Genomic DNA, 25,201 nt, shown 5'->3' with positions numbered 1-25,201 from the left:
AGTCCCACACCTTCAGGCTGCGAGCTGGTGGACCCATTTTCCAACCATTCCATTTGTTCAGCTTCTTCAAACTGAAGAACACAATTGAAAAGTAATAATTACCTCTAGAGCTACGGAGGCATCTTACCCAAACCACCACAATGTGGTGTGTGCACAGCCAGTCCATGCCCAGAACTACTGGGCCTTGTCTGCTTTAGCAAGACACGCCTTACACACCTTCCATGTATCACCTGAGCTACAGGCAGGGCCACCAGACATCGCAGCAAGAAAGGGGCCATTGATACCAAACATCTAAAGAGCTCTAACAACACCGTGATCAGGGCAAGAAAGCTGCTTACAAAATTGCTTCCTGACAGCAAAACTTCCTTCATGTGAAACCACCAAGGACTTCACTGCAAGCATATGAAAAACTAAAGTCTGGTCTGCAATTGCACTTGGTCCAGTGGCAAGGCCTGACCAAAAGACAAGTCCACCCGGTGCGCATTCCTGCACAGACAGCCTCTTGCAGTTTAATCCCAGTGTGCACTGACTTCTAGTGTGACCTTTGGACAGCTTTGAGGGAGTTCTGCCCACAGCCGATGAAGCTGACAGATGGTGACAGGAATTAACTGAAATGAGCAGAGGATTAGCACGGAGCTGAGAAAGGTAGCTCAGGCCTCTGGATGTTATCACTGCTTCTGAGGGACCCCATCACCGATTTTACTCCAGAAGAAGAATTAGGCTCAACGGTGAAAGACTTCTGCAGATTTGGATGCAAAGTGCAGAGCGTAACTCCATATCCACAACTTTTTCTGGAACTCTGAAACTGCTTGCTGTGATTGTCTAGTCTGCTCCAAAGAAAGGAACTGAACTGTGCAATACCCCATCGTTATCTGTAGCCCTCAACTCAAGCCAACAATGACATCCTGCAGAGCACTGATACAAATGAATGTGGAAGCAGATATTCTCCTATTTCCTCATCTTCGGCTGTATCTTCTGTCCACAGGTAATGACAAAGTTGTCCAGTAAAACTAAACACGATGGAAGAACTGGCAGAAGCTGTAGAATTGAGGACTGCATAGATACATATGGAAACCAGTTGCCAGCCCCTCATCACTTCTTTCTATCCTGCAGCATTTCTCTCAGAGGAAATGGGGAATGGCTGCGTATGCCTAAAAGGCAGGTGCTGCCACACTTACTTAAGGGTGATCAGATGGATAGATACAGAGATGCTGATGTTGTGTTCATGTAGAAAGCAGAGATCTCTCCCACTTATCTGCACAAGCACTCCCCACTACTCAAACTATGGCACCACTGCTGAGAAGATGCATGGAAATTGGAATGGGCTTTTGCAGAAGTTGGATTATCCTCTAATGATCTATATTTGGTACCAAACAGTAAAAGTTGTCTGGTCAGCAAAATCTGGGGCAAATCCTGAGGACTTGTTCCAACGTGAAAGTATTTTGAAATGAGCAGGGACTGGAATCTATCAATTTTTTAAATGGAGCAATAGTAGGAATATAAAATTGCACAAGCGTAGTTAAATGATACGTGCGGGTTGAATCAGCACATTCATCATAGTGCCCAGGGGGAGCAAGAGCAGGGAGAGGCATTGCAAGTCAGCTTGATGCAAGAGCTACCTGCTTTTGAAATGCTGCTCACCAGGGAGATGGCCAAAATGGAGGTGGCTGCAGTTACTGAGTGCTCCATGAAACAGGACAGAGCTGCACGAACGCAGCCTGTGTTGGTATGACAGCTTTGCTGCAAAGCACCCAAACGCAGAGCCCGGTGTATGGCTTCAGCTGAAGATGGGGCTGTCCCAGAGACCTGCATAGGTGGGAAGAGGGTTGGCAGCAGCTGTGCCATTTGCACCATACACTTGTCACTCTGCATGCCAGGCCAGTCCTGCAGCCAAACAGGGACATTTGGAGAAAATGACAATGGATGGCTTGCATCTCCAGAGACCAGTGACTGTTTGTACTGCCAGCATCTCATCTGTTGCTGTCACTGGGCATGCACAAAGCTGCTGATGCTCAGACAAAAGTTGGTATTATTTACAGCTCCCAGGCTTGGTCACTCATTGTGTGACTGCCAAAATACGAGTTTAAAAAGGAAGAAATAGTAACAGCAACTTTAAAGGTCTCCAAAGATAAAAGACAATTATTTGACAGATCTCTCCGAGGCAGCTGGTGGGACAAAGAACTGAAGCTCTTGCACTCTAAACACTTACCTTTCATTCTGTGACTGATGCTGCACAGGTCATGCTTGATGCCAGCTGGGGCAGGGATGCTGCAGAGCAGCACTTGCCTGCACACCACAGGCACAGCTTAGGCTCCATTTCTAAGCCACCATCATCCGGTACAGAGGCTCAGTTTGTTTCCAGAGCCTTGTGACAGCCCCAGAGCTTTGCCTTAATGTTTGCTGCACATCCTCACTGCAAGTGCCTGGCAGATGGAGCTGTGTGAGAGGGAGCAGAACCCATGCATGCTGATTTGCAGCATGCAGGTGCCATTTAAATAATTATCACAGATTTTTCAACTGACTTACTTCTTTCCACCAGCTGCTATCCAAGCCATCCTGTTTTTTCCACAGACTGACTTCTATTGATCAGAGCATAACTTAAGACATAGACAAAACCATCCACACAAGTTGTATGAAATATTTTTAAACGCTTTTATTTACAGTGCTAGTTGAAAACAATATATATATTTATATCTATAATCCTCGTGATGTCTGTGCCATAGAAAATGCTGTGGCTATATTGCCTTTAATTTACAAAAAATGGTCACAAGAGAATCTCAACAGAAAAATGGAAATCAAAGTTTGGTCCCCAATTTATTTATCTCTTGATTTGTTTTAAAAAAGCCTCCAAATTAAAAAAATATGCAGTTCAGATGAAATTCATATATAAAAAACAACCCTTTTCTTCTGAAAAATTCATGAGGGTCAGCTTGCTGTCATGTAAACTTGAAAAAAAAAAAAAAAGCTTAAGATAAATCCCATCTCTGCATATGGTTTAACAGAACCATTATTTGCTTGTAATATTCTTTTTACTTGTCTCTCAGGGTTCAATGGGAAAGCAAATGAGAGGAGGCCTAGGACTGGAAAATGCACCATGAGATCTGTGCCCGCAGCCTCCTGGACTCAGGGAGAACATCTGACTGACAGCAGGTCCTGGGAGCAGAAGCTGTCAAGAATCTCAGTCACACTAGTGGAGAGGGAGGGCAAGTGAAAAGGAATGAGAGGTGCTTGCCATGTGAACAGCCAGTCACATAGGCTGGCAAGGTAACGCATTGGGCCATGATGGAAAATGGTGAGATTCTTGAGGGAAGAGGTTCATTTGTATGTGGGGCACAGCTGGAAAGATGTGGGGAGGTGGAATTATTTCAGGTGGGGAACATCATAGATGGGCTGGATCTTTGGATGGGAAGGAGACTGCTGTATTCCCTGTTTGAGAGCTTTTCTAACCTTTCCTCATCTGAGATTGTGTGAAGCCAGAGGCTAATGAACAGTGCAAGCACAGGCTGGAATGGAGGAGGAGAGATGGACGGAACAGAGGAAATGGGAGGGGAGGACTCAAGCGGAGGACCCATTTTCTGTCTTCTGCCTCTTTGGATCCACTTCATCCTGGGTATGACAAAGAGAAAAAAAAGTTACCAGCAGTCACTGCACCAGGACATAATTTCTCCACAAAATTCTTACTGCTGCTCTTTCCTCCACACAAAAATCCATTTGACCACCTGACATCCATTCTTCTTTAAAGTATTTTGAGTGTCTGATGACTGTTTCGTTGATAACAGTTAAGACGTGGACAGCTTCTTTTGCAGGAGCACCTACACTGCTGCTTTCAGGAGGCGTAGCAAGCACTTACACCACTTCACAGAGACCCTGAGACCTGACCTGCAGCCCAGAAATTACAGGTCTTAGCGGGGTCATCACCCAGCAGCTCAACTGGCCCTGGATCCCACCAAGAACCCATGAGGCTTTATTGTCCCTTTGCCACATCAGATTTGTTTACCCATCTGCTGCTGAAACAGCAATGAGATGCAAAGATGAACTGAGATGCTCAGCAAAAGCATCCTCGTGGACTTCATCAGCACACAACATGGCCAGCTTGTTCCTACTCACTGCCTTTACCCACACAATCACTCACCTCTTCCTCCTCTGCGGATCGTTTTTCTGCATGTCCGTCCTGCTCTTGCCCATTTTCGTCTCCTTCTAAGCACAACCAAGAGCAAAAATTATGAGCTAATTAAAGTAGCATTTCAGAAAAATGTAATCTCATAGTCAAAGAGCTCAGAGGAGAAATTTCCCTACTTATTCTTTTATTTCACCAAAGTTTGCCCTCCCTGCAAACCCCCCATTCTTCCTGTACTAATCATACCCACCGTCATCCTCATCACCACCTTCTTCTTCATCCACTTCCTCTGGATTCTCTTCCTCATCCTCTTCAGCTCCATTTTCCTCATCCTAAGCAAAACAAATTTGTCAGAACAGAAATTACTGTCAGGATGACGTTTCCATGTGCTCTTTGCTGCAAGAGTGAGAACATCCCAGCCACCCCAGCCTCCAGTTGAAAGCACGCACCAAGCGAGAGACCTCTGCACTGTTACTCAGACCCTGTCCCTCCCACATCAGCTGTCCCACACTACCAAAGCCCTCCTCCCCTCATGCCTCCTTGACAAAACCAATCCCCCCATTCCCTTCTCACCACTGTGAACCTGTGACGTGCGTTGAGCTCATATCGTAACATACGTAGAAACATCTTTCTGGTTACAAGCTAATGACAGCGAGTGCTAACTGAACATCTACTCCAGATGCTCTTGACCTCTGCCAATCTGTGCATCTCCTTGCTGCTCCCTCAGCCCAAGCTCCTCACGCACCCGAGGATACCTGAGGAGATGCAGCGCCGCATCCCCTTGCTGCCACCTCCTGACTCCCACCTGCCCTGTCTCCGTTCTCTTCTTTGATCCTCCTGCTCGTGGGCAGTGTTCACTGCACCAAGTTCTTGAAGACTTAATTCTCCACAATTATCCTAGTCTCGTCCATTTACCCCCTCCCTCTGAAGCCTCGCTGCCCTGTTCTCTTCCTCCATCTCCCTTCACTCTCACTTCCTGCAGCGACTCTTGCCGATGACCCTTCCCAAAGCCCTCCCATCTCTCTAACCGCGCCTCGAAGAGATCACTCCACGCCTCACCTCTACTACCTCCTTCTTCTTTTCTTTGTGGACTGCTTTCTCCTCCAGTTTCTCCTTCTTCTCCTTCATTTCCTATACGTGAGATGGGGAAAAACATGGCAGCGCTCAGCGGCCAGAAACGAAGCCGATCGGACGCGCGGTCCCAGACAAAGACAGCCCGGGCAGGAGACGCCGAACGGAGGGGCGGACGGCACACGGCGGGCAGCCCGGCTCTCCCAAGCACGCAGGGCAGCCCGGCTGGCGGCACGCCTCGGGGCCGGCCGCGCGGCGCCGGGCAGGGCGGCCCCGGGCCAGGGGACGGCCCTCGCGCGCCGAGGCGCCCGCCCCCGACCTCCTCCCGCCGGAGCGGGGCGGCAGGTTGTCGGCGCGCCTCCGGCCGTCTGGCCGCCGCCTTTGCGCTCCGTTTTGGTCGGCTTTCCGCTTTTCTGTCGCCCGCTAAAGCCGCGCGGAGCCCCTCGCGCGTTCCCAGATCCGCGGGACGGAGCGGCGCCGCGAGCGCTCCGCACCCCCCTCGGCCCCGCGCCGCGCCGCTCCGCCCCACCCCCCAACCTCGCCGAGCGGGATCCCGCGCGCGGGCCCTCGCGCCCCCCGCCCCCGCTCCCCATTGGCGGAGGGCCGCGCGCGCCCCCCCGTCAGCCGGGCGGTCGGGGCCGCTGGGAGGGGGCGGCCGATAGGGCGCGCGCCGCGGGCGGGAGCGAGCCGCGGGGGGTCTCACCTTGGCGCTCAGCTCCGCCGGCGCCTCCTCGACGCGTTTCTCCGACATCCTGTCAGTGGCAGCGCGGTGCCGCTCGCGAACGTCGGGGACCTCCGAGGAGAGAGGGCGCAGGGAGGGGGGAGGGTGGCACGCGGCGGGAGCTCCGAGTCCCAGCGGTCCGGCAGCACGGCTCCCGCCCCGGGGCCAAAGTGCCTAGGTCTGCCGCGATGGGGGATACGGCGGCGGAGGGGATTTATACCGCGCCGGGTGACGAGGGAAGGAGGGACCTGGCGAAGGGAGGGGAGAGGGCGGAGGAGGGAGGGAGGGAGGGAGGGAGGGAGGCGGAGGACAGCCGTCGGCAGAGCGGGCCTTGAGAACAATGTACGGTCGGCACGGACAGCGGACCGACCCGCCTGCCGTCAGACGCCGGTCCCGCACAGGGTTCCGCCGCCGCTCGGTCGGGTGACGGCGCGGCGGTGCCTCTCGGCCGGCCCGCCCCGCGTCCGAAGATGGCCCCGAGGTGCGAGGGAGGAGCCGCCCCGGCACCGCGCCGCCCGCACGCCTCGCCCGGGCAACGGGCGGGCCGAGGCGCGCCGCTCCTCGCACCGCGGGAATCGCCCGGGAACGAGGGGCCGGCGCGGGCTCGGCGGGAGATGCTGCGGGGACGCGCGGCGGGGCGGCCGAGCAGCCTGGCGACGGGCTGGCTCGTGCAGCTCCCGCCTGGAATTTTCCACTCGGCTGCCGCCCTCCCCCTGGAAACGCTGCCAAGCGGGGCTCCTCCCCGCGGCCGCGTCCTGCCGGGCCGGGGCCCCGCGCGGACCCGCGGTGGGGGCGGGGCGGGCAGGAGGCTGTTTTTCCCGCGCTCTGCGGCGGAGGCAGGGGGCGGGGCAGGGCGGGGCTGCTCGCCGGGTCGAAGCGGGTGGGGGAGGGGCAGCTAGCGCATCCCGCTTCCCCATATAAGGAGGAACTGAGGGTGGGCGTCCGATTGGACCATTCAAATGAGCAGTTTGCCTGGCAACAGGTTTCCTATTGGTCGTCACGGGGAGGCTCCGCGTGGGGGAGGGGACGCGGGGACCGTTGCTGCAAGGAGCCGGGGAGGGCACGTGGGGATGCGGGCGGGGTGCGAGGACGGAGCGCGGAGCGGGAGACGGCGGTGGACGCGCCGTACTCGTCTCTCAGCCCGTCCCCGCCCTCCCTTACGACTGTCTTCCCACCTCTGTCGGGGAGGACGACGGGTGACGTTCGGGGGCGCTACGGGCCCCATGCGAGTCGTCGGTGCCTAAACCCGAGCTCCGCGCTGCGGGAGGCTCGCCCGCGGCCGTACGGCAGCGACTGCAGCGGAGTACGAAGCCCCGTGCCCTCTGCGGGGCTCTGCGGCTGCTCCCCTCGCTGCCCGCCGGCCGGGCGCTGCCACGGGGCTGACGACACTGCCGCCGTCTGCGTTGCTCAGTTGTTGAGGGCGGCGGGAGGCGTGCAGCGGCGCCACCTGCCGGCCCGCTTGGGCGATGCCGTGTCGGGAGAGAGGGGCCTCGGCCCCGGCTTTAGGACCGGAGTGCGGCGGGGGTTTGGGGGCGGGGACGGCCCTTGGGAAGGGAAGGGTGAGGCAAGGGAGGAAAGGCCGGCCCCGTCGCGCCGACGTAGCTCTCGTTCAGAGCGAGTCTTCTCAGCGGGGTGGTAGGTTGTGTGTCGTGTCTGCAGGAATTTGTGACTGAGGAATTTGGTGTATAGCATATAGCTGTACTTTGTGCTCGTGTTGATCGGCTTGAACAGACTTGGTTGGCTGAATTCCCTTTATTTTTCCCAGAAGACCTCTCCCACTCATTCTCAGGCATGTAGAAATCTACATGCGTTTGCTAACTGAAATACAAAAAATAAGGATGCATGTGAGGGCATGAGTACCTGCCTGCATACGTAGCCATCAGCATGGCCTTAGCTACAAGCCATGTTTACTAATCCTGCTGCCTGGGAAAAGCAGTTAGAATCATAGGGCCACAGAACATCCTCAGTTGGAAGAATCTCCAAGGATCCTTGAGTCCAACTCCTGGCCCCATGCTGGACCCTTCATAACTCAAACGCTATATCCAAACACTCCTTAAACTCCAGCAGCTTGAGGTGGTGCCTGCTGCCCCACATGGCCCGTTCCAGTGAGCCCTTCAAACTTGGTACACCTCAGTACTATGTCTGAACCTAGAACTGGTGATCTGAGCTTCATCAGATGTGCTTCAGTTTGAGTGTTCGATAGAAAAGGAGGTTGGTACATAGGGAGAGTAACAAGTACACATCTCCTAAAGTAAGAAGGATGAAAGACTACATGGGTGAGGTGGGGGATCCCTGCCTTGTCATCTGTTGTCTCCTCCACAGCTACAGCAGGTTCCCCTCAGATAATGTGACTAAGCTGTGTTCTTAGCTGTATAAAGCACGTGCTGCCTGCCCCAAGGAAATTGTACTTAACTCAGACATGCAGATCCAATCTAATACAGGGAGAACACATCATGAAAGTGCATGTAATCGTTGTTTTTTCCTCCTGCTTCATAAGCCCCTCTAGCCATCTTTTCAGGTCTATGTGCTGTCAGAATTTGAGCCCTAGCATTTGGTTCCACTTTCATCCCTCTTTTCTGCAAGAAACAGTAAATCTTCATTTCTGGAGCTGCATTCAAAAGTAGGAGGAAAAAAAAAATGAAGTTGATGGCTGGATGTTGTCATTTGCTGCTTCTCCTTGTCAGAGATGCATGACTCACAGCTCTGCTGTTCTTTGCACCAATCCAGGATTTTTGTCCTTATCTTTACATCCTCAACTCCTGCACCATCACGCATCCCGTACCAGAGACATATCCATGCTAATGCACAAGCAGGCCTCAACACAACATCCCTGAGAAGAAAAAATGAAGATTGTATTTGGTGATGATACTGTGCCCAAAGAGTTATGTTGACACAGGCAACAACGCCCTCAGATGCAAATACACAGACAGCAGTTTATGGGAGGGAAGTGTGTTTCCAGCCACCTGTGAAAGGGCCTTTGGTTAGGTCTGTGACCTCTTCCTTCCCCCTGTGTCTTCTTCAGTGCTCAGTGCACAGTCTTGCTTCTTCCTATTCAGACTCCTCACCATATTCTCTTTGCAGTTTTTACTCAGATCTGTTGATTCTGAACTTTTGCTATGTATTTGTATTCTTTGTCAGCGCTGTTCCCATGGCCATTTCTCCCATGTTGTCTCTATTTTCCTGTCTTGTACATACAAAATTCAGTTCATGTCCCCTTCGTTCTTCACGTCCCGTTTTTCCCCGCATGCCTGTAGGTTTTTTTCCCTCATATCCTATGTGAAACTCCTCTTCATGCCCTGGGACATGCCTGCTTCTGTGTCCCATCTGTTCCTCAGATCCTAACAGTGGGATTTCACTGGCTTCTAGCGTGCAATTCCTTCACTTAGGCCCTGCAGGCATCCTTTCATTGACTCCTGTAAGTATTTCTCAGGCCTTCTTTTCCTCCATCACATTGTTACCTCTCTGCGTTTTGTCTGCTGGATCAATTTATGCTTTTCTCTGCTCCTCTCTTCCATCTGAATGTATCCCTTTGTGGTATATGCAACTATACTCATCATGCAATGTGCAGATGTAAGTCACTTTTCAGTATGTTCAGCAGTCTTTGCTTCAAGTTGCTTTGCAAAATCAGCAGAATATATTCCATCTTTTTTGGAGCCTTTAGACAGGATGATGGAGGTACAGAAGTTGCATGACATGTCTCTGGGAACATTGACAATATGCATGTCTGCAGCTTGGGTATGTAATTTTCTCTTAAGTTGCCATTTTTGTGTAGCATGCTGTTTGTGCTTTGTGTTTTTGTGGGTGTGTGCATCTGTTTAGATGCAGTACTTACACATTTGTGTACAATGATGATGTTTTCTATCTTTTCATGCATTTACTTTTGTGAAAGTATGGTATATTTCTACTGATATTAAATTTTAAGTTTGCCAGTATGCATCTTCATAGTGAACATGTGGCTGTATGTTTGTATGATATGTATTTTTATGTTTCTAGCACATGCATTTATTAATTTTGTTTTAATACCTTCCTAGTCTTGTCATAGTAGTCAGGGGAAGGAGTTACTAGTTTATGGTGAAGGCAAAAGTAACTCTGAGCAAAACCAAAACATCATACTTGGGTACAAGGGTATTCTAAGAATGTTATTCTGACAATTAACTCAAAAGTGGTTCCAAAACTCTTCCAAGCTACTTGCTGAACAGCAAAAGAGCAGAAGGCCTTGTATTTGCTTCAGCTTTTCTTAGATTTTCAGAAACTCAGACATGGAGTATCTATCCTTTCTTTTAAGGTGAAACCAGCCAAATCTGGGGGGGGGGAGGAGGGCATGCACATTTATACATTTATATACATTGTTCATTTTTCTATTCTGTGTCCATTAAAAGTCATGCAGATTATTGATTTTGTTTGTCCTCCATGGTGACATCATCAGAAGTCAAGAGGAAATTTCTAAAAATTCAACCACTGGCCAAACTTTGCATTTGGAAATATGTCTTTGCAAGAAGCAATGCAAATGAGCACTGCTGAGGGCTGAGGAGAAGTGAAGATAGCATAATGAGAGCAAGCAAGAGGAGTAAGAGTGATTAGGGATGAGAGCCAGCCTGTGAGAGGATCAGAAAGGGGAGGAAGGTTTTGAATCACGATTTTTGTGAACTTGTCTTCACTAATATAGCACAGATGGAGGTCGTGCTTCTCACTCACAGTGTGGCAGACTCATTCTTGAGCAAAATATTCCGAAAGTAATCACTGCTAAGCAACGTATACCCCAGTCACTACAAGCTGGTTCTTGCATTCCAAATATTGTTGCTCCTGAGGATCAAATGAGAGCTGTCCTTCTCTTAGGGTGCCCTTCATGTGAGGTCAGAATTAGTTGCTGGCTGAGGATTATGTAATAAGCACGGATGAAAGGAACCGAAGCAGAAGTGGCTGTGGGTAGTTCTAACTTCTGATAACGAGAATTTTTTTGTCACGTGGACATTCCACTGCGACCCTGGAATATTTGGATGTGTTAAGAAGCTGTTTCTGTCTTCTTGGCCACAATGATTGGTCCTTGGAAGAAGCAGGTAAAAGGTCTGATATTCAGTGTACCATTTATTTACCGACACCACGTGATATTCAGTTTGCTTTTAAAATGCGTACACTGTGGTCTCCCCTCTGGCTGACTGCACAGCTAACAGTGATGGGGACATCAGGGGGGAGGGATTCTGCTTGGCAGCAAGTCAGCAGCAGGCAGTAGAAGGTGGAGCTCAGGGCAGCGGCATCACTCCTTGATTCCATTTCGCCCTTTGCTCACCACCTCCTCTTTCCTCATTCTCCTCTGTCTGGACAGCTTAAAAAAGGAAAGGAAATGAGGCAATGTGGGTAATGGTTTTGATTCATGACAGAAAACTGAAACAGATTAAACAGAGGATGTGGCAGAACAAAAACATGAGCCTTGCTGTGCATCCACACCCCCATGCTTAGGTATTGTGTGTCAGCAAACGGCCATCCACTTGGTGCACATTAAATGTAAAGTGGTGTACAGAAACCTCATGTACAAACGGTGTGCAAAAGTGAGATTCTGCATTTCTGACAACGGGGAACTTGTCTACGTTCCAGAAAAAGACTGCATTTCCACTTTCCAAGGTTTCACACAGCTTTAGCCATCAGCGAGCTGGTTACCTAAGTGGTAACACTGCTGGTAACGTAGGTTACAGTATGTGCTCCTGCACCACTGCTTCCCCTGCCTCCACGTCTGGGAGGCAGCAATGACTGACACTGTGTTTGGAAACAACTGAAGGAGCCGTACCATCTCTGGGGTGGGGTGATTGCTGGGATCTGTGGAAAGCAGGTCATTTTGTCTCAGACTTGCTCCCAGTCTCATAAATCAAAATGCTTTCATTCTTGTCCAAGCAGCTCTCTCTCTCCCTGCCCCCGGATCCTTCCCAGCTAGCTGCACACACCCAATCCAGCATGGGGCCCGCCTCATGTTGAAGGAGGACATGCCGAAGAGGAAATGCTTTCCAGCCTGGAATACTCTGAAGGGTGATTCAGGATCACAAAACCGGAGGCCGGGAGGCCGAGGCAGTGCTTGCAGAAGCTCCGGGCGAGTTTCCGTGCCCACAGGTGGGCTCTGACCGACGGCAGGGCGCCTGCGGCCGTTCTTAGCAAGAAGCATCAAAGAAGGGGCGGGACGCTCCCATCTCCAGGGGGCGCTCTGCCGGCCCCGTACCGCTCTGCCCCGAGGAGCGGGGCCTGGGCGCCACTTCCTGCCCGGCCCAGCTCCCCGCCTCCTCCGCTAGCGCACGGAGCCCCGGGCTTGTGCGCGCATGCGCGAGGCGAACCGGCTGGAGCGGAAGGGACGAGGAGGGTGCGGGCCGCCATGGGAGTCCGGGCGTGAGCGGCCCGCGTCGTCTTCGTTCTCCTCTTCCTCCTGCTGTCGTCCCCTCGGCACCGCCCGGCGCGCCTGCAGGCAGGGGAAGGGGTACGGCAGGTGGGGGCGAGCCCGGGGGTGGCGGTGAGCCCGGGGGTGAGGTCCGGGTCTGGGGGCGGCCGCCTTTGCGGCCGGGCGGAGTGCGATGTGCTTGCGGCTCACTCAGCGCTTCTTCCTCCCTCCTTCCGCAGAGCCCGCCCCCGTGGAGGGCAGCAGCATGTTCCGGCTGATGAGGGACGGGGAGCCGGAGGACCCCATGTTCGCTATGTGAGTCGGCTGGGGAGGCTCGAGGGGGAGGGCGGGTCGGGGCGCTGTGGCAGCGCCTGCCGAGAGGGGTTCTGAGTGCGGGGCCGCGTGCGGCGGCGCGGGGCTTCCGCGGGAGCGCGAGCGTTCCTGGAGCGGGGCGGGCGGTGTGCGGGGAGCGGCCCGCTTCGTGCCAGCCGTACCGCCGTGGCTTTAGAGGACAGTGTAATTAAATAAAGTAGGCCAAGCGCACCGTGACTGTCTGAGGAAAGCAGTGCTGGAGTACCCGACCTTTATCTGTGCTTAAGGATGTCTGTGTATACAGAGTAAGGTTTTGATAATGTCTTCTGTGCCTGTTGTTTGTCGCGGCTCTGCTGAAGAATTCATTAATGAAGCTGGAGAAAGGAGGTTGTGGATGCCCCATCCCTGGAGACCAAGCTGGATGTGGCTCTGGGCAGCCTGGTCTGGTGGTTGGCGACCCTGCGCATAGCAAGGGGGTTGAAACTAGATGATCATTGTGGTCCTTCTCAACCCGTTCTATGATTCTAAAGGAGCTGTCAGGTTGTAAGAGGCTAAACGAGGAGAATTCCAGTAGTTTTAAAATACAAGTCTGAAAATCTGACATGGCTCCCGACAACACTTCTGTGGGGTTCTTCTTACTGATTATTTTTTTCTGTTCCCTGCCCAGAGGTTGGTTGCAGTTGATGAGAAGTGGCAGTTCTTGCCAAAGCAGTTAAGGATTAGTGTTATACAGTAGGAGTTTGTGTTAAGCGTGGCACTACTATAAATTTAGTAGAATTAACTTATGTGGGAAAACAAAGCCGTGCTCTTGCTTATAAAATTGATTATAAGAATGTTATCAACTGTAAACAAATTAGCAGGAGAGGAGACCTTGATGTCTCAGTCACAGGATGAGTGTATGCTCTCACTGATGTGGCAGTATGAGTCTAGCTTTTATTATGCAAAGTATTCCCAGTAGAAACAGGAAAGTATTGGTTTGTGCTAGATGCTTTTGTGATCTCAGGAAATTATGTGCTGTTCAGGTTGTTTATGCTCTGGAAGGATGAACGCAGAACTACCAGCTATGCGGAGAAATGCTGTGATATTTCTCAGACTTTTTAGTGTGGCTGCTGTTTTCTCTGACTGTCCCCGTTCTACTTTTTCCCTCCTTGCTTCTCCAGTGTGTACAAGTATGTCCTCAAAGTGGAGGCAGCACAAGAAGGAAAGGAGAAACATTAGGGACCCTAATTATTGTTTTCTTTCATTCTCACACACTGAGACTTGGACCTGTAAAAGCTGTCTGTGACATCAGCCTTTTGTGGTTGTGCACATAACATCTGAGGAAAACAGCAAATTGAGATGATTCGGGACAGAGGAGTATCAAACAGTGTCAAACCATGTGGTGTATTCTGGAGACTTTGGTTACTGTGTTTGTGCATGCATACCTAAGGAGGTGAGAGAACAACAATTAAGACAATGTACACTCTAATCCTGTTAGATGTGGCCCTCTTTGCAGCCAAGGCAGTGGTCTTTGTGTGCTTCCCTGCAAAATGCAGAACTATTCTTCTAGAACAGTTTGTGTGTTGTGGCTGTTAATGTTTTGATGGTTCAAGAGGAAATGAGTATGACATGATGGTAGTACTTGGACTGCAGGTCTTTTACCTCTTAGAGCAGTGAGGTTTTGGAATACCCTTAGCCACGCTTGGTCCAAAAGTATTAGTGGGAACAGAGCATGGAGCTGCTGAATAGACATCAGTTAGTGAGTAAGAGATCTTCTGTGGCATAATACTTTCAGTCACAAGAGAAGAAATGGGATCCAGCCCCAAGGATTAGCATACGCAACACTGAGTTCTTGGGGTTCTGGATTTTCAACTTAGAAAGTAGACACACAGTTGCATAAGAGAAACTCAGAGTCGGAATGGGTGTATTATGCAGGGCTTTGTGTTCTACCATCCTTTTCTCACCGTTGTTCTCTCAATCTTTCCAAAAGGGACCCTTTTGCTATCCACCGGCAGCACATGAACCGCATGCTTTCTGGAAGTTTTGGATTTGGCCCACTGCTTGGTATCACTGATGGGACCACGCCTGGGGCTCGTCAGGCTGGCCGCAGGATGCAGGTAAGAGAGGGCTGACTACAGACTAAGATTTTTTTTTAAACTGTCTTGTTAAGCTTCTTTCCCCCACTATTATTGGATTGAGTATTTCCCTCACTTTCTTAGAGACGGTGGAGATAGAACTGGTTTCAGAAACAGTGATGTTCTTGCTGTTTGTTCACTCTACATGTATGCATTTCTTGGCAGCTGTGTTCTGGGTTGAATGGGAGGAAAGGAAGGTGTGTATGTTGTCTCAAAGCCACAAATCACTCTAACTGATGGAATTTGGGGAATATCCCTTCTGTATGGTTAGTGGTGATACTGTTTGAATCCTCGTGAGTCAGTGAGTTGCTTTTTTCATGTGTTTATTGGCTCTGAGTGTTCCATGTCCTGTTTCTGAGAAGAATAAGGGTGCTCTGAGGAGTATCTGGTGTTTGGCTGCTGCAAGATCATTGTTTATTCTGTTTTTCTGCTGTATTGACAGGCAGGAGCTGTTTCACCCTTTGGGATGCTGGGCATGGTAAGTCCTCTGTTTTTCAATGCCAAGTTTGAGCTTCGCTAAAAGTAGATTCACCTTGAGTTTTGTTAGAGCTGTGGGCAACCGGTAGCAGAAATGTGAGTAAGCCTGTATATCTTAACAGGTAATGAGAGTGGGATGGTTTGAAGAGACTAGTATGAGCTCTTTTTATTGTTAGATTTATAATAAGTGGTGAACTGAATTGAAACTAAAGATAACTGGTTTCTCCTGGACCGCTATTCCTGAGTTGCTGTATGATTTTAGACCTTCCACTTTTTTCTCTCATTCTTTAATCTAGTCTGTGGAGCTGTTTTAGAGGAGCCCCTTTTATATGGGCATCTGGAACAGAAGATCCATAAAGCTGTTACAGCATGGTATTTCATAGGAATTGGGATAATTAATATCCAGGAAGAATGGAGAGCCTCTTAACCTTGTGTCTAAGAAGAGGCTGTGGATCTGTTTGGAGATCATTGTGAAACTGTGATGACACAAGGAAAAGACTCGGCCATCATTAGGCAGAGGCAGTAATTGAACTTCCTTTGAAAATGGTTCCAGAATGAAAAGCCAGGAGAGTAATTCGAGAGAACAGAATTGGAATGAGAATAGCTGCATGTATGTGAGAATGTCGTTCCTGGAGCCTGTTGATCTCAGTCATCTACTGTAGCAAAACATTGGAAATAAGTTATTCCAGATCTAGCAGCTTTAGCTGCCTTGCTCTGTAGGATTGACTCAATGGAAGAGGCTAGCGTCCTGGAATCGTTCTAGCTCAGAAAAGGATTAATAATACAAACAGTTGGACTTCAAAGGCTAATAACATTGCATGTAAGTGCTGGTCTGCTGTACATGAGAACAAGAAGCCACTTGAAGAAGGGAAAAAGGAATCGGCGCATTTAAACTGACACTAATTTTGTTTACATATTGCACAATTAATCTGTGAGACCTGCTGGCTGAGTATGCTAACTGCAGCCCTTAGGTTTGCCAGATTAAAAACAGTCACGTCTCCTTTCCCTATAGGGAAAATAAGAAAAGTTCTTATGTTAGAAAACAATCCATGAAAACTCCTATCTGGTTTAAAATCAAGAGTTGGCAGTGATGATGATGATTGTCTTATGGTTAAGTCAACTATCAGTGTATATCCTGGGATTTTGTGTCATAACATTGCTGAGTACCTGAATTCACAAACCTTAGTGCACTGGGTATCAGAGCTAAACTAAAAGAACACTATCAGATCCAGAGATTGGGAGAGTAAGAACATTCAGGCAGTGCAGTCCAAAGAGATTGCAGAGAACAGCAACCATAATTTTTTTTTTTTCCTATCAATAGATAGAAAATAAAATGGTATTTTTTTTTTCCCCTCAGCAGCAGTTTCATGGCCCTTGCAGACAGGTTGTTGTAATTCTTTTCTCTTATATCCATCCAAATTGACTATTCCTGTGCTTTTTTTCTTAGGCAGGTGGTTTTATAGACATGTTTGGCATGATGAACGACATGATTGGGAACATGGTAAGAACCTTCAATAAATTAATCTGCATTAAAGAGGGAAGTACTGATAGTGCTTCTACCATCCTCTCTGTTGTCTGCTGTCCTGTTGTGTCTCTTAAATGCTGGCTGTGATCAAACTGTTAGAGTGGAGAAGCTGTAACATCCTGCTGAGCAGGATGGAGTGACAGAGATATTGTTCCTGGGGCATGCCTGCTGAATTCAGGGAGGAGAGATGGAATAGAATGGAAGTATGAGAGTAGACCTTCTCTGCATGAAACAGGAGTTGTTCTGCAGAAAGATGGACCAATGGGGCTTGTACTTGCAGAATCACGGAATGGTTGAGATTGGAAGGGATCTCTGAATGTCACTGGGTACACAAACCCTGCTCAAGCAGGGACATCTAGAGCAGGGTGCCCAATACCACATCCAGGTGGTTTTTGAAGGTCTCCAAGGAGGAGACTGCACAACTCCTTTGGGCAGCCTGTGCTGGTGGTCCATAAACTGTGCTGTGCTGGTGCACAATAAATGAGTGCTTCCTGTTGTTTAGAGAGAACATCCTGTATTCCAGTCTGTGCTCTTTGTTCTGGCACTAGGCACCACTGAGCAGAGCCTGGTTCCATCTTCATTTCACCCTCCCTTCGGGGTGAATGCAGCGTAGATACTTTTGTAATTCTCTCCTGCTTTGTTGTATGGAGAGAGAAGTGGCTGTTATCTTTTCTTTCCTCTCTTTTCTTCATTATGCCATTGCCTGTCTTCTTTTGCAGGAACATATGACAAGTGGTGCAAACTGCCAGACATTTACCTCTTCAACTGTCATCTCCTATTCCAACCTGGGTGATGGGCCCAAAGTCTATCAGGAGACCTCAGAGATGCGTTCAGCACCTGGCGGGGTAAGGAGGAGGCCACAATGTGTCATCCCAGCAGGAGCCTGCTGGTTTTGCTGGGGAAGGATAGAATTTCATTGGTGGCTCAGTGTTGGCCACCCACAGCATTTCTGCTTTGCAGACAGTTGTGGATTGAGGAATGTGTCGTGAGTCACTGAACCATGCTGAGCACCCCTGAGAGGAGATGGGAAGTGCCAGCTGGAGAGGAAGTCTTTTTTCCTTATTATGTTCCATTCGACTGAGACTGGTGGCAAGCGCAGCATGACTGAAGTGCTGTAGGCAAGAGCCAGAGTGTCTTCTTGGGCTGAGGCAATGAATTAAAATGTTGATTGTCAAATCTACCCTCAGATTCGTGAGACTAGGCGGACCGTAAGGGACTCGGACAGTGGCTTGGAACAAATGTCTATTGGGCACCACATCAGGGAGAGAGCACACATCATGCAGCGATCCCGGAACCATCGTACAGGTGACCAGGAAGAGAGGCAGGACTACATCAATATGGATGAAAGTGAGTACTGTCCTGTCTTCCATCTCAGCAAACCCAGCTGCCACTTCCCACCTTTTTCCTGGCTGAGCTTGTTCTTCCTGACACAGGTGATGCAGCTGCTTTTGATGATGAGTGGAGGCGAGAGACATCCCGCTTCCGGCCACAGCGAGGGCTGGAATACCGGCGTCACGAAGGCAGTGGCAGCCGCCGGGCTGAAGGGACTCGTCTTGCAATCCAGGGCCCTGAGGATTCTCCCTCCAGACAGTCCCGTCGATATGACTGGTGAATGCAGAGCAGACCTTGTTGGGGGTGCAACATGGTCACCCCCAAGTCTACCTACACGTTCTTGTAAGTCCTAACGCGGCTCTTTTTTCATTTTCCAATGCCTGGTTGGCTCTTAACCATATGGATTTTCTTTTCATTACCCCAGTATTGCATTATTTTGGTTGGAAGAATGTTTTCTCGCTTAATTAAAGAGCAGAGGCAGATGAAAGTCTTAAGGAAATACCAAATGGAAAGGTTGAAGCTGTTGAAGTTAGCCTTGTCACCAGGAAAAATGTGTGATGTCAGCCTTAGGTGATGGTTGAAATGGTATGAGGTGATGTAGGATCACAATCTATAGAGTGTTTACACTATCATTATGTAGAACTTAGAGACTTTTTACTTCCAGTCCAGTTTGAAATAAAAACAAGTGCTGCTTTCTGGTCTGTGTTTTGAGGGTTCACTTGGATATGGTCTAGAACTTGAAATTTGGGGTTTCTTTTTATTATTATTATTGTTAAATCTTACCTGTCTTTGCTGCTTTCTAATCACTTTTTGCTCTTTTTATGTTCTTTCTTTTTTTCCCTTCCTTCCAGGTACAGACAGTGAAACTCTGAAGCCCCTTCAAAGCACCACTTGGACCCTTCTCAAATTTAGTATTAACCTCCCTGCCACTTAAGAATTGAAATAAAGCAACTAATCTTCTGCATTGCCTTTTTTTTTTTTTTTTTTTTCCTGCCCCATTTAGGTGCTGGAGAATCTCACTAATGTGCAAGGAACACATTAATCGACCATTCCTTTTCTGCTCTCCTTTGATTCTGTTCTTTCTGCCAGTAGTGGTGGGCATGAGGAGCTGCCACCTTGCTGCTTCTGTCCTTTCCACTCTTTCTGTGGTGGGTTGGGCTGGTTATGAAGTTTGTGTTTAGTCCCCTGTGAAAGAAAGATGAGGGAATCCTGCTAGACCCCCCTGTGTTAGTCCCCTCACAGGGACAAAGGTTTCTATTCCCTTCCTGAATTCTTGGTACAGCTACAGAGTAGCTGAAGGATGTGTTTTAGAGAGGTGAGGAGCAGAACAAAAGCTGGATAGCTTGTGCCCTCCCTTCCCCTCTACATCTCTTCAGTTGGCTCCTTCACTTTTTTAATTTGTGAAACTTGTAACTAGATGTTTACTGAATAAAGAAACAAACTGTAAAGAATTGTTGGATCAGTTTTTACCTTCTGCTAATCTAATCGTGCCTGCTGTGGAATTAAGTAACTTCTTTTGTATCACTGGGAAATTACTGAAGAGAAACTTGATGTCTAATTGTAACTTTTCTGTAAAGGCTTCTCACCTAGTTAGGAAGTGAGGTAATACTCAGTGACAACATGGAAATTGTAAAAGGTGACCCAGCAAACCACCATTTGCAAAAATACCCTTTAATTGCTGTGGGGTCACTGCATGTTTGACGGGGATTGGTTGGTCTTTCTTGCTGCCTGGCCATTTGTGCAGCCTTGAACAAGGCCTCTAGGCTCCTACATGACTGGGAATATTCCCATTATTTTATTATTTCTTTGCAACTGGGGCTGACAGTGTTTGACATTGTTATTAATGATCTCTTCTTAACTCTGGTATTAGATGAAAGGCATTAGGATTACAGGACTAAGAAAGGTCTCCTGTGCTTTTGGGCCAGTTTCCTGCTCTGCCATGCATTGCTATATAAACCATTTCATAAATTCTCTTGGAATGGAACAAAGGAAATTAGTCCATGACTTACAGTTGAAAGTAGTGTGCCAGGATTCTACCATGTATTTCCACGTTGTCCATCTGGGAGCTAACAGGAACAGGGATCTCACTGAGTACTGGTTGTTTTGTCCTGAAAATCAAATGTGGAATCTGGTGCTTTAAAGCTTTGTGTAGAGTATACATGAATTCTACCCTCCAAAGATGCACAGGGCAGAGCCTTGGCTTATGGCAGGCTCTTTCCCCACTTCCGTGGCCTTCTCTGTCCCATAGCAAAACCCAGCAGGAGTTTTGTTCTTCAGGTGGCTATTTACAAGACCTCCACAGCTGGGGTGCAGTTAGACAAGCCTCCAGCATCCATGGAAGTGATGAGAGGAAAGTTGGTTGAGACAGTGAAGTAGGTGTTGGAAGGGCATAAGCTAGCTGCTCCCTGGCAGTGGCTGGAGTTGCTGGAGATATCATAGTCTAGGCAGGCCCTGAAGTGGGTAAGGTCAAAGAAATAGCTATGCACTGAGGGAGGTTTAATGGAAGATCAGTCTTCTTGCGGTTGCCAGACCTTGAGAGAACGAGCTGAAGCAATAGAGCCCTCATCTCAGCAGTAGTCTCAAGCTGATGCAAGATATGATACCTCATACTGTGATCCAGGAAAGAACCAACTGGGCTCTGTAAGTTGCTTTTAGTACTGAGACAGTGAACAGCCACAAAGTTCTGGCTTTTTTTTTTTAAGCTTATGTCTGAAGTAGAGAACAGGGAGATGGACACAGTGATGGAGGGAATGACTTTGTCCTTAAAGATGTGAGAATTCTTTTTGGGCATGTAAGCCCTGATCTTGACAAAGAACAGATTGAAGAGAAATGTGACAACTGGGTGCTATGACCAGTTGCAACAGTGACTCTTCACAAACTGAAACGACACTTGAGTACTTGTGCTCCATACCTGGATTTAGCCTCTGTACCTTGTTAGGTGCCATCCTGCTAACGGATCTTGAATCATGTGCTTTTGCACTTGATGGTAAAGAGTGGCAGAAGAGAGTTACCTGGCTTCTTGAACCTTGTTAATGGCTGTAAATTCATTCCCAAGCCTCTGCCTTCTCTGGTATTGTAGGGAAATGAGGAAAAGGTTCAGTTAGAGGACCTTGTGTTAAAGGTAGGAAGTAGAGGACACGACCCTGAGAAGGAGTTCTAGAGATTCTGAATTAAAAAATACATACAGGAAGTATAGGGGGAGGTGTTGTGGTTTAATCTGGCAGGCAGGTCCACACCACACAACTGTTTGCTACTCCCAATGAGATGGGGGGAAAAAGTCAGAAAAAAAGGTAAAACAATTTACTAAGGCAAAAAATGAAGGGAAATATATATATTTACAAAACAGGAGTTCTATAATGCAGTTGCTCACTACTCACTGACTGATGCCCAGTCAGTCCCTGGCCAACTTCCTCCCAGTTTTATTGCTCAGCATGAAGCCACATGGTGTGGAGTTTCCCTTTGGCCGGTTTAGGTCAACTGTCCTTTCTCTCTACTCTCAGCTCTGTGTGCACCCCCAGCCCCTTGCTGACAGGGTAGTGTGGGAAGCTGAAATGCCCTTGGCTTTGTGCAGCACTGCTCAGCTACAAATAAGCCATTGATGTTATCAGCATTGTTTTTCTCCTTAATCCAAATCACAGCATTGTACCAACCACTGTAAAGAAAATTACCTCAGTTAAAACCAGGACAGAAGGTGCTGCCCTCTACCACTCTGAAGGTTCCTTCCAACCCAGTGGTTTGATTTGGAAGGAACCTTTAAAGACCATCCACTTCCAGCCTCTCTGCCATGGGCAGAGATGCTTCTCACTTGACCAGGCTACCCAAAGCCTTGAACACGGCCTTGAACAGCTCCAGGTTTGGGACATCCACAGGCTCTCTGGACAGTGTGTTCTAGTGCATCACCACCCTTATTGTAAAACTTTTAATATCTAATTTAATTCTACTCTCTTTTAAGACCATTACCACTTGTCCTGTCACTACGTGATAGTCTCCTCCCTCTTAAGGGAGTTCCTTAAGAACTCCCATAAGAACCTTCTCCAGACTGAAAAATCCTGATTCTCTCTAGCTATCTCCACAGGAAAGGTGCTCCAGGCCTGTAGGCATTTTTGTGGCTTTTCTCTGGACCTCTGCTCTAACAGCTCCATGTTTCGTTTGTGCTTTGGGCCTGAGAGCTGAAAGTTGTACTGCAGGTGAGGGTCTTGTGCAGACAGAGCAGAAGGGGATAATCACCTCCCTCAATATGTTAACATCTGACTTTAGGCAGCAGCAGGTTGCTTCCTGAAGAAGTGAAGAGAGTAAATTCCTTTTACTCCTCTAGACCCGGGAGCTGGTTCTTCAGCTACTCCGGGTTCTGCTGAAGTTTTCTCCTGCTCCAGGCTGCCGATGACCTGGGCACAACGGTGTGTTTCAATCAATGTCTTGAGGGACTGTGAAGAGCAAAGAATGTGAAGGAAGAGGGAAAGGACAGAGCAGTGGGAATAGATTTACTGTCTTTGCTGCCTTTTGTTCAGCAAATGCTAGTTGTGGTTTTCATCAGACCCTGGTTTGATGAAAATTTGCTTACTGATTACTGATACAGGTTGTTAATTCAAACAAATAGCGTGCACTGAGGAGAAGTGTGTGCACAACCATTTATTTATTCCTGTTCCCATCTTCAGAAAAGCTATGAGAAGCTTGAAGTTGTTTAAAGTAAGCAGGTGAAGTCTGTGCACAGAAGGTGCACTGCCAACTGAAATGCCTGAAAACAAGAACACGTGCAGTCAGAAAGCGCACTTCTGGTTAAACCCCTACAACTTCTGCATTTAAATCACACTGAACTTGATCACTTCCCTATTAACTGGCTTAAAGTGAAAATTACTTCCTATTTAAAAGTAGTCCACCTTTTGTATCTGGGCATACTGAGGCCCTGAAATGTCTTTTTGTTGCTGGGCCTGTTGAGATTCCCCCCCAGAACGCTGAAGAAGTTAGTGGATGTTATAGCTGGACACCTCCCAGTAATTTACTGGGGGCTGCGGGAGTAGGAAGAGGTCCCTGCTGACTGGAAGCTAGCCAGTGTTATATCAATTTACAAGAAAAGCATAAGAGAAGACCCGGGAAGCATGTTAGTCTTGCCTCAGTACCTGGAAAAGCTATGGAGTAGTTTACCCTGGGTGCTACTGAAAGGCAATCATCAATGGCATGAAGTTTAGGAAAAAAAAATGCAGCCCTGCAGGAAGGTACGTCCATAGCCGTAAACCTGTTAGATTTGATATTAAATCAAGAGCTTGAAAGGTCAATCAGTTTAAAAATAAAGACAGATATATCCGTTTTCATGTTTGCTTTCTCTAAGTTATCCCTGACCACTTTCATATTTTCTGATGCAGTCGTGGGTTGGGTTAACAAAGGCGCTGCAGGAATCTGAAGTTGCACCAGCATGGAAGGTCTAGCTTTGCCATCCGGGCCTATTCTCTGATTTAAAATAAAGAAAAGTAACATTATTAAAACAACGAAGGGTCATACATTATAAAATGTGGTCTACTGATAAATTTCAAGAAATGAGAGGAATGAGAGTCCCCAGAACACTGAAGTATTTCTGGTGGGAGGCTGTTCTGAAATTAATGCTCGTTAGTAACTTGATTAATGATTTGAGAGAAGATATTAAACCAGTGCTGATGAAGCTTTTAGGGGACACAAGGAAAAATGGAGGTGATAAATATGGTAAATGATGAGATGCACAGAGCAGTCTGTAACCACTGCTGTGGTCTTCATTCATAAACAGTATTTCTGGCTGCACTGAAAACTGAAGGACGTGTATCTAGGCAGATAAATGTACTCTGTGCACTTTCAAAATGGAGGGCTTTCCTGGCAACTCTGGAGGGACCCTAGGAAGAATCACCTGGAAATGAGATGAACATGGCTTTGCTTGATGGAAGCCAGGTTTCTGACAGCAGAGGGCTCTTTAACCCCGCCGAAAACACGCAGCTTCCCGATGACGGAGCTGAAAACGAGCCGCGGGCTTTCGCTGCACACAGTCGTCGTTGGGACGTAACGGGACTCTCCTGCTGCTCCAGAACCGGGATGGGACGTCCCCAGACAGGATCTGGAAAGCAGGCACAGGAACGAGAGGAGTCAGCTCCCGAGGAGCCAAACTACACGATTAAATTGTTCCCATCAGGCTTTTACAATCCATGAATCAGAAGGAGCGCAGGCTGGCAGGGTGCGAGACTGCAGGGGAGGGTGAGAAGGGGAGGGAGAAAACTGGTGACCTAACAGATGCTTCAGCGCAGGGAGGACAAAAGGCAGAGCTGCGGGAAACAGAGCTGTCTGTAGGCGCGGTGTTCTGTGGAACAAGCGTAGACCGGGAGTGCAAAATCCCAAAGGCAAACACCGCTCCCGCAGCGCGGACTCGAGCACTGGGGAGCAGCAGGATTTCAAATAAACCTCATTCCGGAGTCGAGGTTAATATCACTTGCGTGACTTTGCAATTTTTAGCTGATTTGGGAAACGTTCTAATGAAGTTACCGGATTTTACTTTTCAGCCCTGGTTTAAACGTAATTGGGGTTTGGTTGGTTGATTGGTTGGTTGGTTTTTTGCTCCTTGGATTTATTTATTTATTTACTTATTTATTTATTTATTTCAAGACAACACTTCATAAAATGTCCCCATGAGGAAACTCCACTTGGATTATTATTTCCTCCACAATTTCCTTGCATCTGGCTGCTCTGGCTGGCTGGGCTTGTAAACCCTGAGGGCTCTTAATGCAATCTGAGGGAGAGGGGAGAGGAGATACAAAGAAGAATGGGATCATTGCTGTCTGTCTCCACTTGCTGCCGCCGAGAGTGGCAATACAGCCTTTTGACATCCTCCTTTATTGGTGACAGGGAAAAAAAACAGATGTATTCCCAAACTGGATCACAGAGTCGCGCAGTAGAAAGGACATGGCCTTTAAGATGTCAATAGCAGCAAAAGGGATGCACAAACTAAAATTAAGACTTACGTAGCTGTAACCTCTTAGCTGTAAATTGGAATCTCTTTGATAATAAGAGACAGAAAAGAAGAAAGGACCACCAGTAAATCATGTAATAATTGTAAGCATCTATTGTGACAACAAGAAAAAGACAAAGGCAATCCTGAAGGCATTTCTAGTAGTTATGGGTATGCATTACCGCTGTTGTGCAAGATGCCGTTGAGGTGTGC

General features: G+C 48.4%; 2 protein-coding genes across 6 annotated transcripts; one reads left to right on the top strand and one right to left on the bottom strand.

Moving 5' to 3' along the window:
- Positions 1-3,397: 3,397 nt before the first annotated feature.
- Positions 3,398-6,143, bottom strand: PTMS (parathymosin). Its single transcript, XM_085235391.1, has 5 exons — positions 5,892-6,143; positions 5,177-5,248; positions 4,368-4,449; positions 4,133-4,197; positions 3,398-3,606 (listed from the first exon to the last, which is right to left on the bottom strand). Exons 1-5 carry the CDS (start codon positions 5,937-5,939, stop codon positions 3,556-3,558), a joined length of 318 nt encoding a protein of 105 aa, XP_085091517.1. The 5' UTR covers positions 5,940-6,143; the 3' UTR covers positions 3,398-3,555.
- A 6,077-nt stretch (positions 6,144-12,220) lies between these two features.
- Positions 12,221-19,478, top strand: MLF2 (myeloid leukemia factor 2). 5 transcript variants are annotated; one of them, XR_014886248.1, is made up of 9 exons: positions 12,221-12,354; positions 12,507-12,582; positions 14,549-14,675; positions 15,136-15,171; positions 16,618-16,671; positions 17,415-17,540; positions 17,883-18,042; positions 18,129-18,369; positions 18,879-19,478. XR_014886248.1 is itself a non-coding variant. In XM_085235384.1 (8 exons), the coding sequence occupies exons 2-8, from the start codon at positions 12,533-12,535 to the stop codon at positions 18,305-18,307; spliced, it is 732 nt and encodes a 243-aa protein (XP_085091510.1). In that variant the 5' UTR covers positions 12,230-12,366; positions 12,507-12,532; the 3' UTR covers positions 18,308-19,478. The 5 variants fall into 5 exon arrangements, 1 of the variants encoding a protein (XP_085091510.1); XR_014886246.1 differs by having other exon boundaries at positions 12,230-12,366; XR_014886247.1 differs by having other exon boundaries at positions 12,232-12,375.
- The last annotated feature ends 5,723 nt before the right edge of the window (positions 19,479-25,201 follow it).

This window comes from Meleagris gallopavo, chromosome 1, assembly GCF_905368555.1.
Source record: "Meleagris gallopavo chromosome 1, MGAL_WU_HG_1.1, whole genome shotgun sequence".
Classification (NCBI taxonomy): Eukaryota; Metazoa; Chordata; class Aves; order Galliformes; family Phasianidae; genus Meleagris; species Meleagris gallopavo.
The sequence above is the reverse complement of the archived record's forward strand: the minus strand, read 5'-3'. Positions and strand labels throughout refer to the sequence as shown.

What these genes read in the sequence shown, in the direction of transcription:
- PTMS (XM_085235391.1), bottom strand. Translation starts at nt 5,939, where the DNA reads ATGTCGGAGAAACGCGTCGAGGAGGCGCCGGCGGAGCTGAGCGCCAAG. An exon ending in CGGCGGAGCTGAGCGCCAAG is followed by an intron (nt 5,249 to 5,891) that starts GTGAGACCCCCC and finishes TCTCACGTATAG; the next exon opens with GAAATGAAGGAGAAGAAGGA. An exon ending in AGAAGAAGGAGGTAGTAGAG is followed by an intron (nt 4,450 to 5,176) that starts GTGAGGCGTGGA and finishes TGTTTTGCTTAG; the next exon opens with GATGAGGAAAATGGAGCTGA.
- MLF2 (XM_085235384.1), top strand. Translation starts at nt 12,533, where the DNA reads ATGTTCCGGCTGATGAGGGACGGGGAGCCGGAGGACCCCATGTTCGCT. An exon ending in GAGGACCCCATGTTCGCTAT is followed by an intron (nt 12,583 to 14,548) that starts GTGAGTCGGCTG and finishes TCTTTCCAAAAG; the next exon opens with GGACCCTTTTGCTATCCACC. An exon ending in TGCGTTCAGCACCTGGCGGG is followed by an intron (nt 17,541 to 17,882) that starts GTAAGGAGGAGG and finishes ATCTACCCTCAG; the next exon opens with ATTCGTGAGACTAGGCGGAC.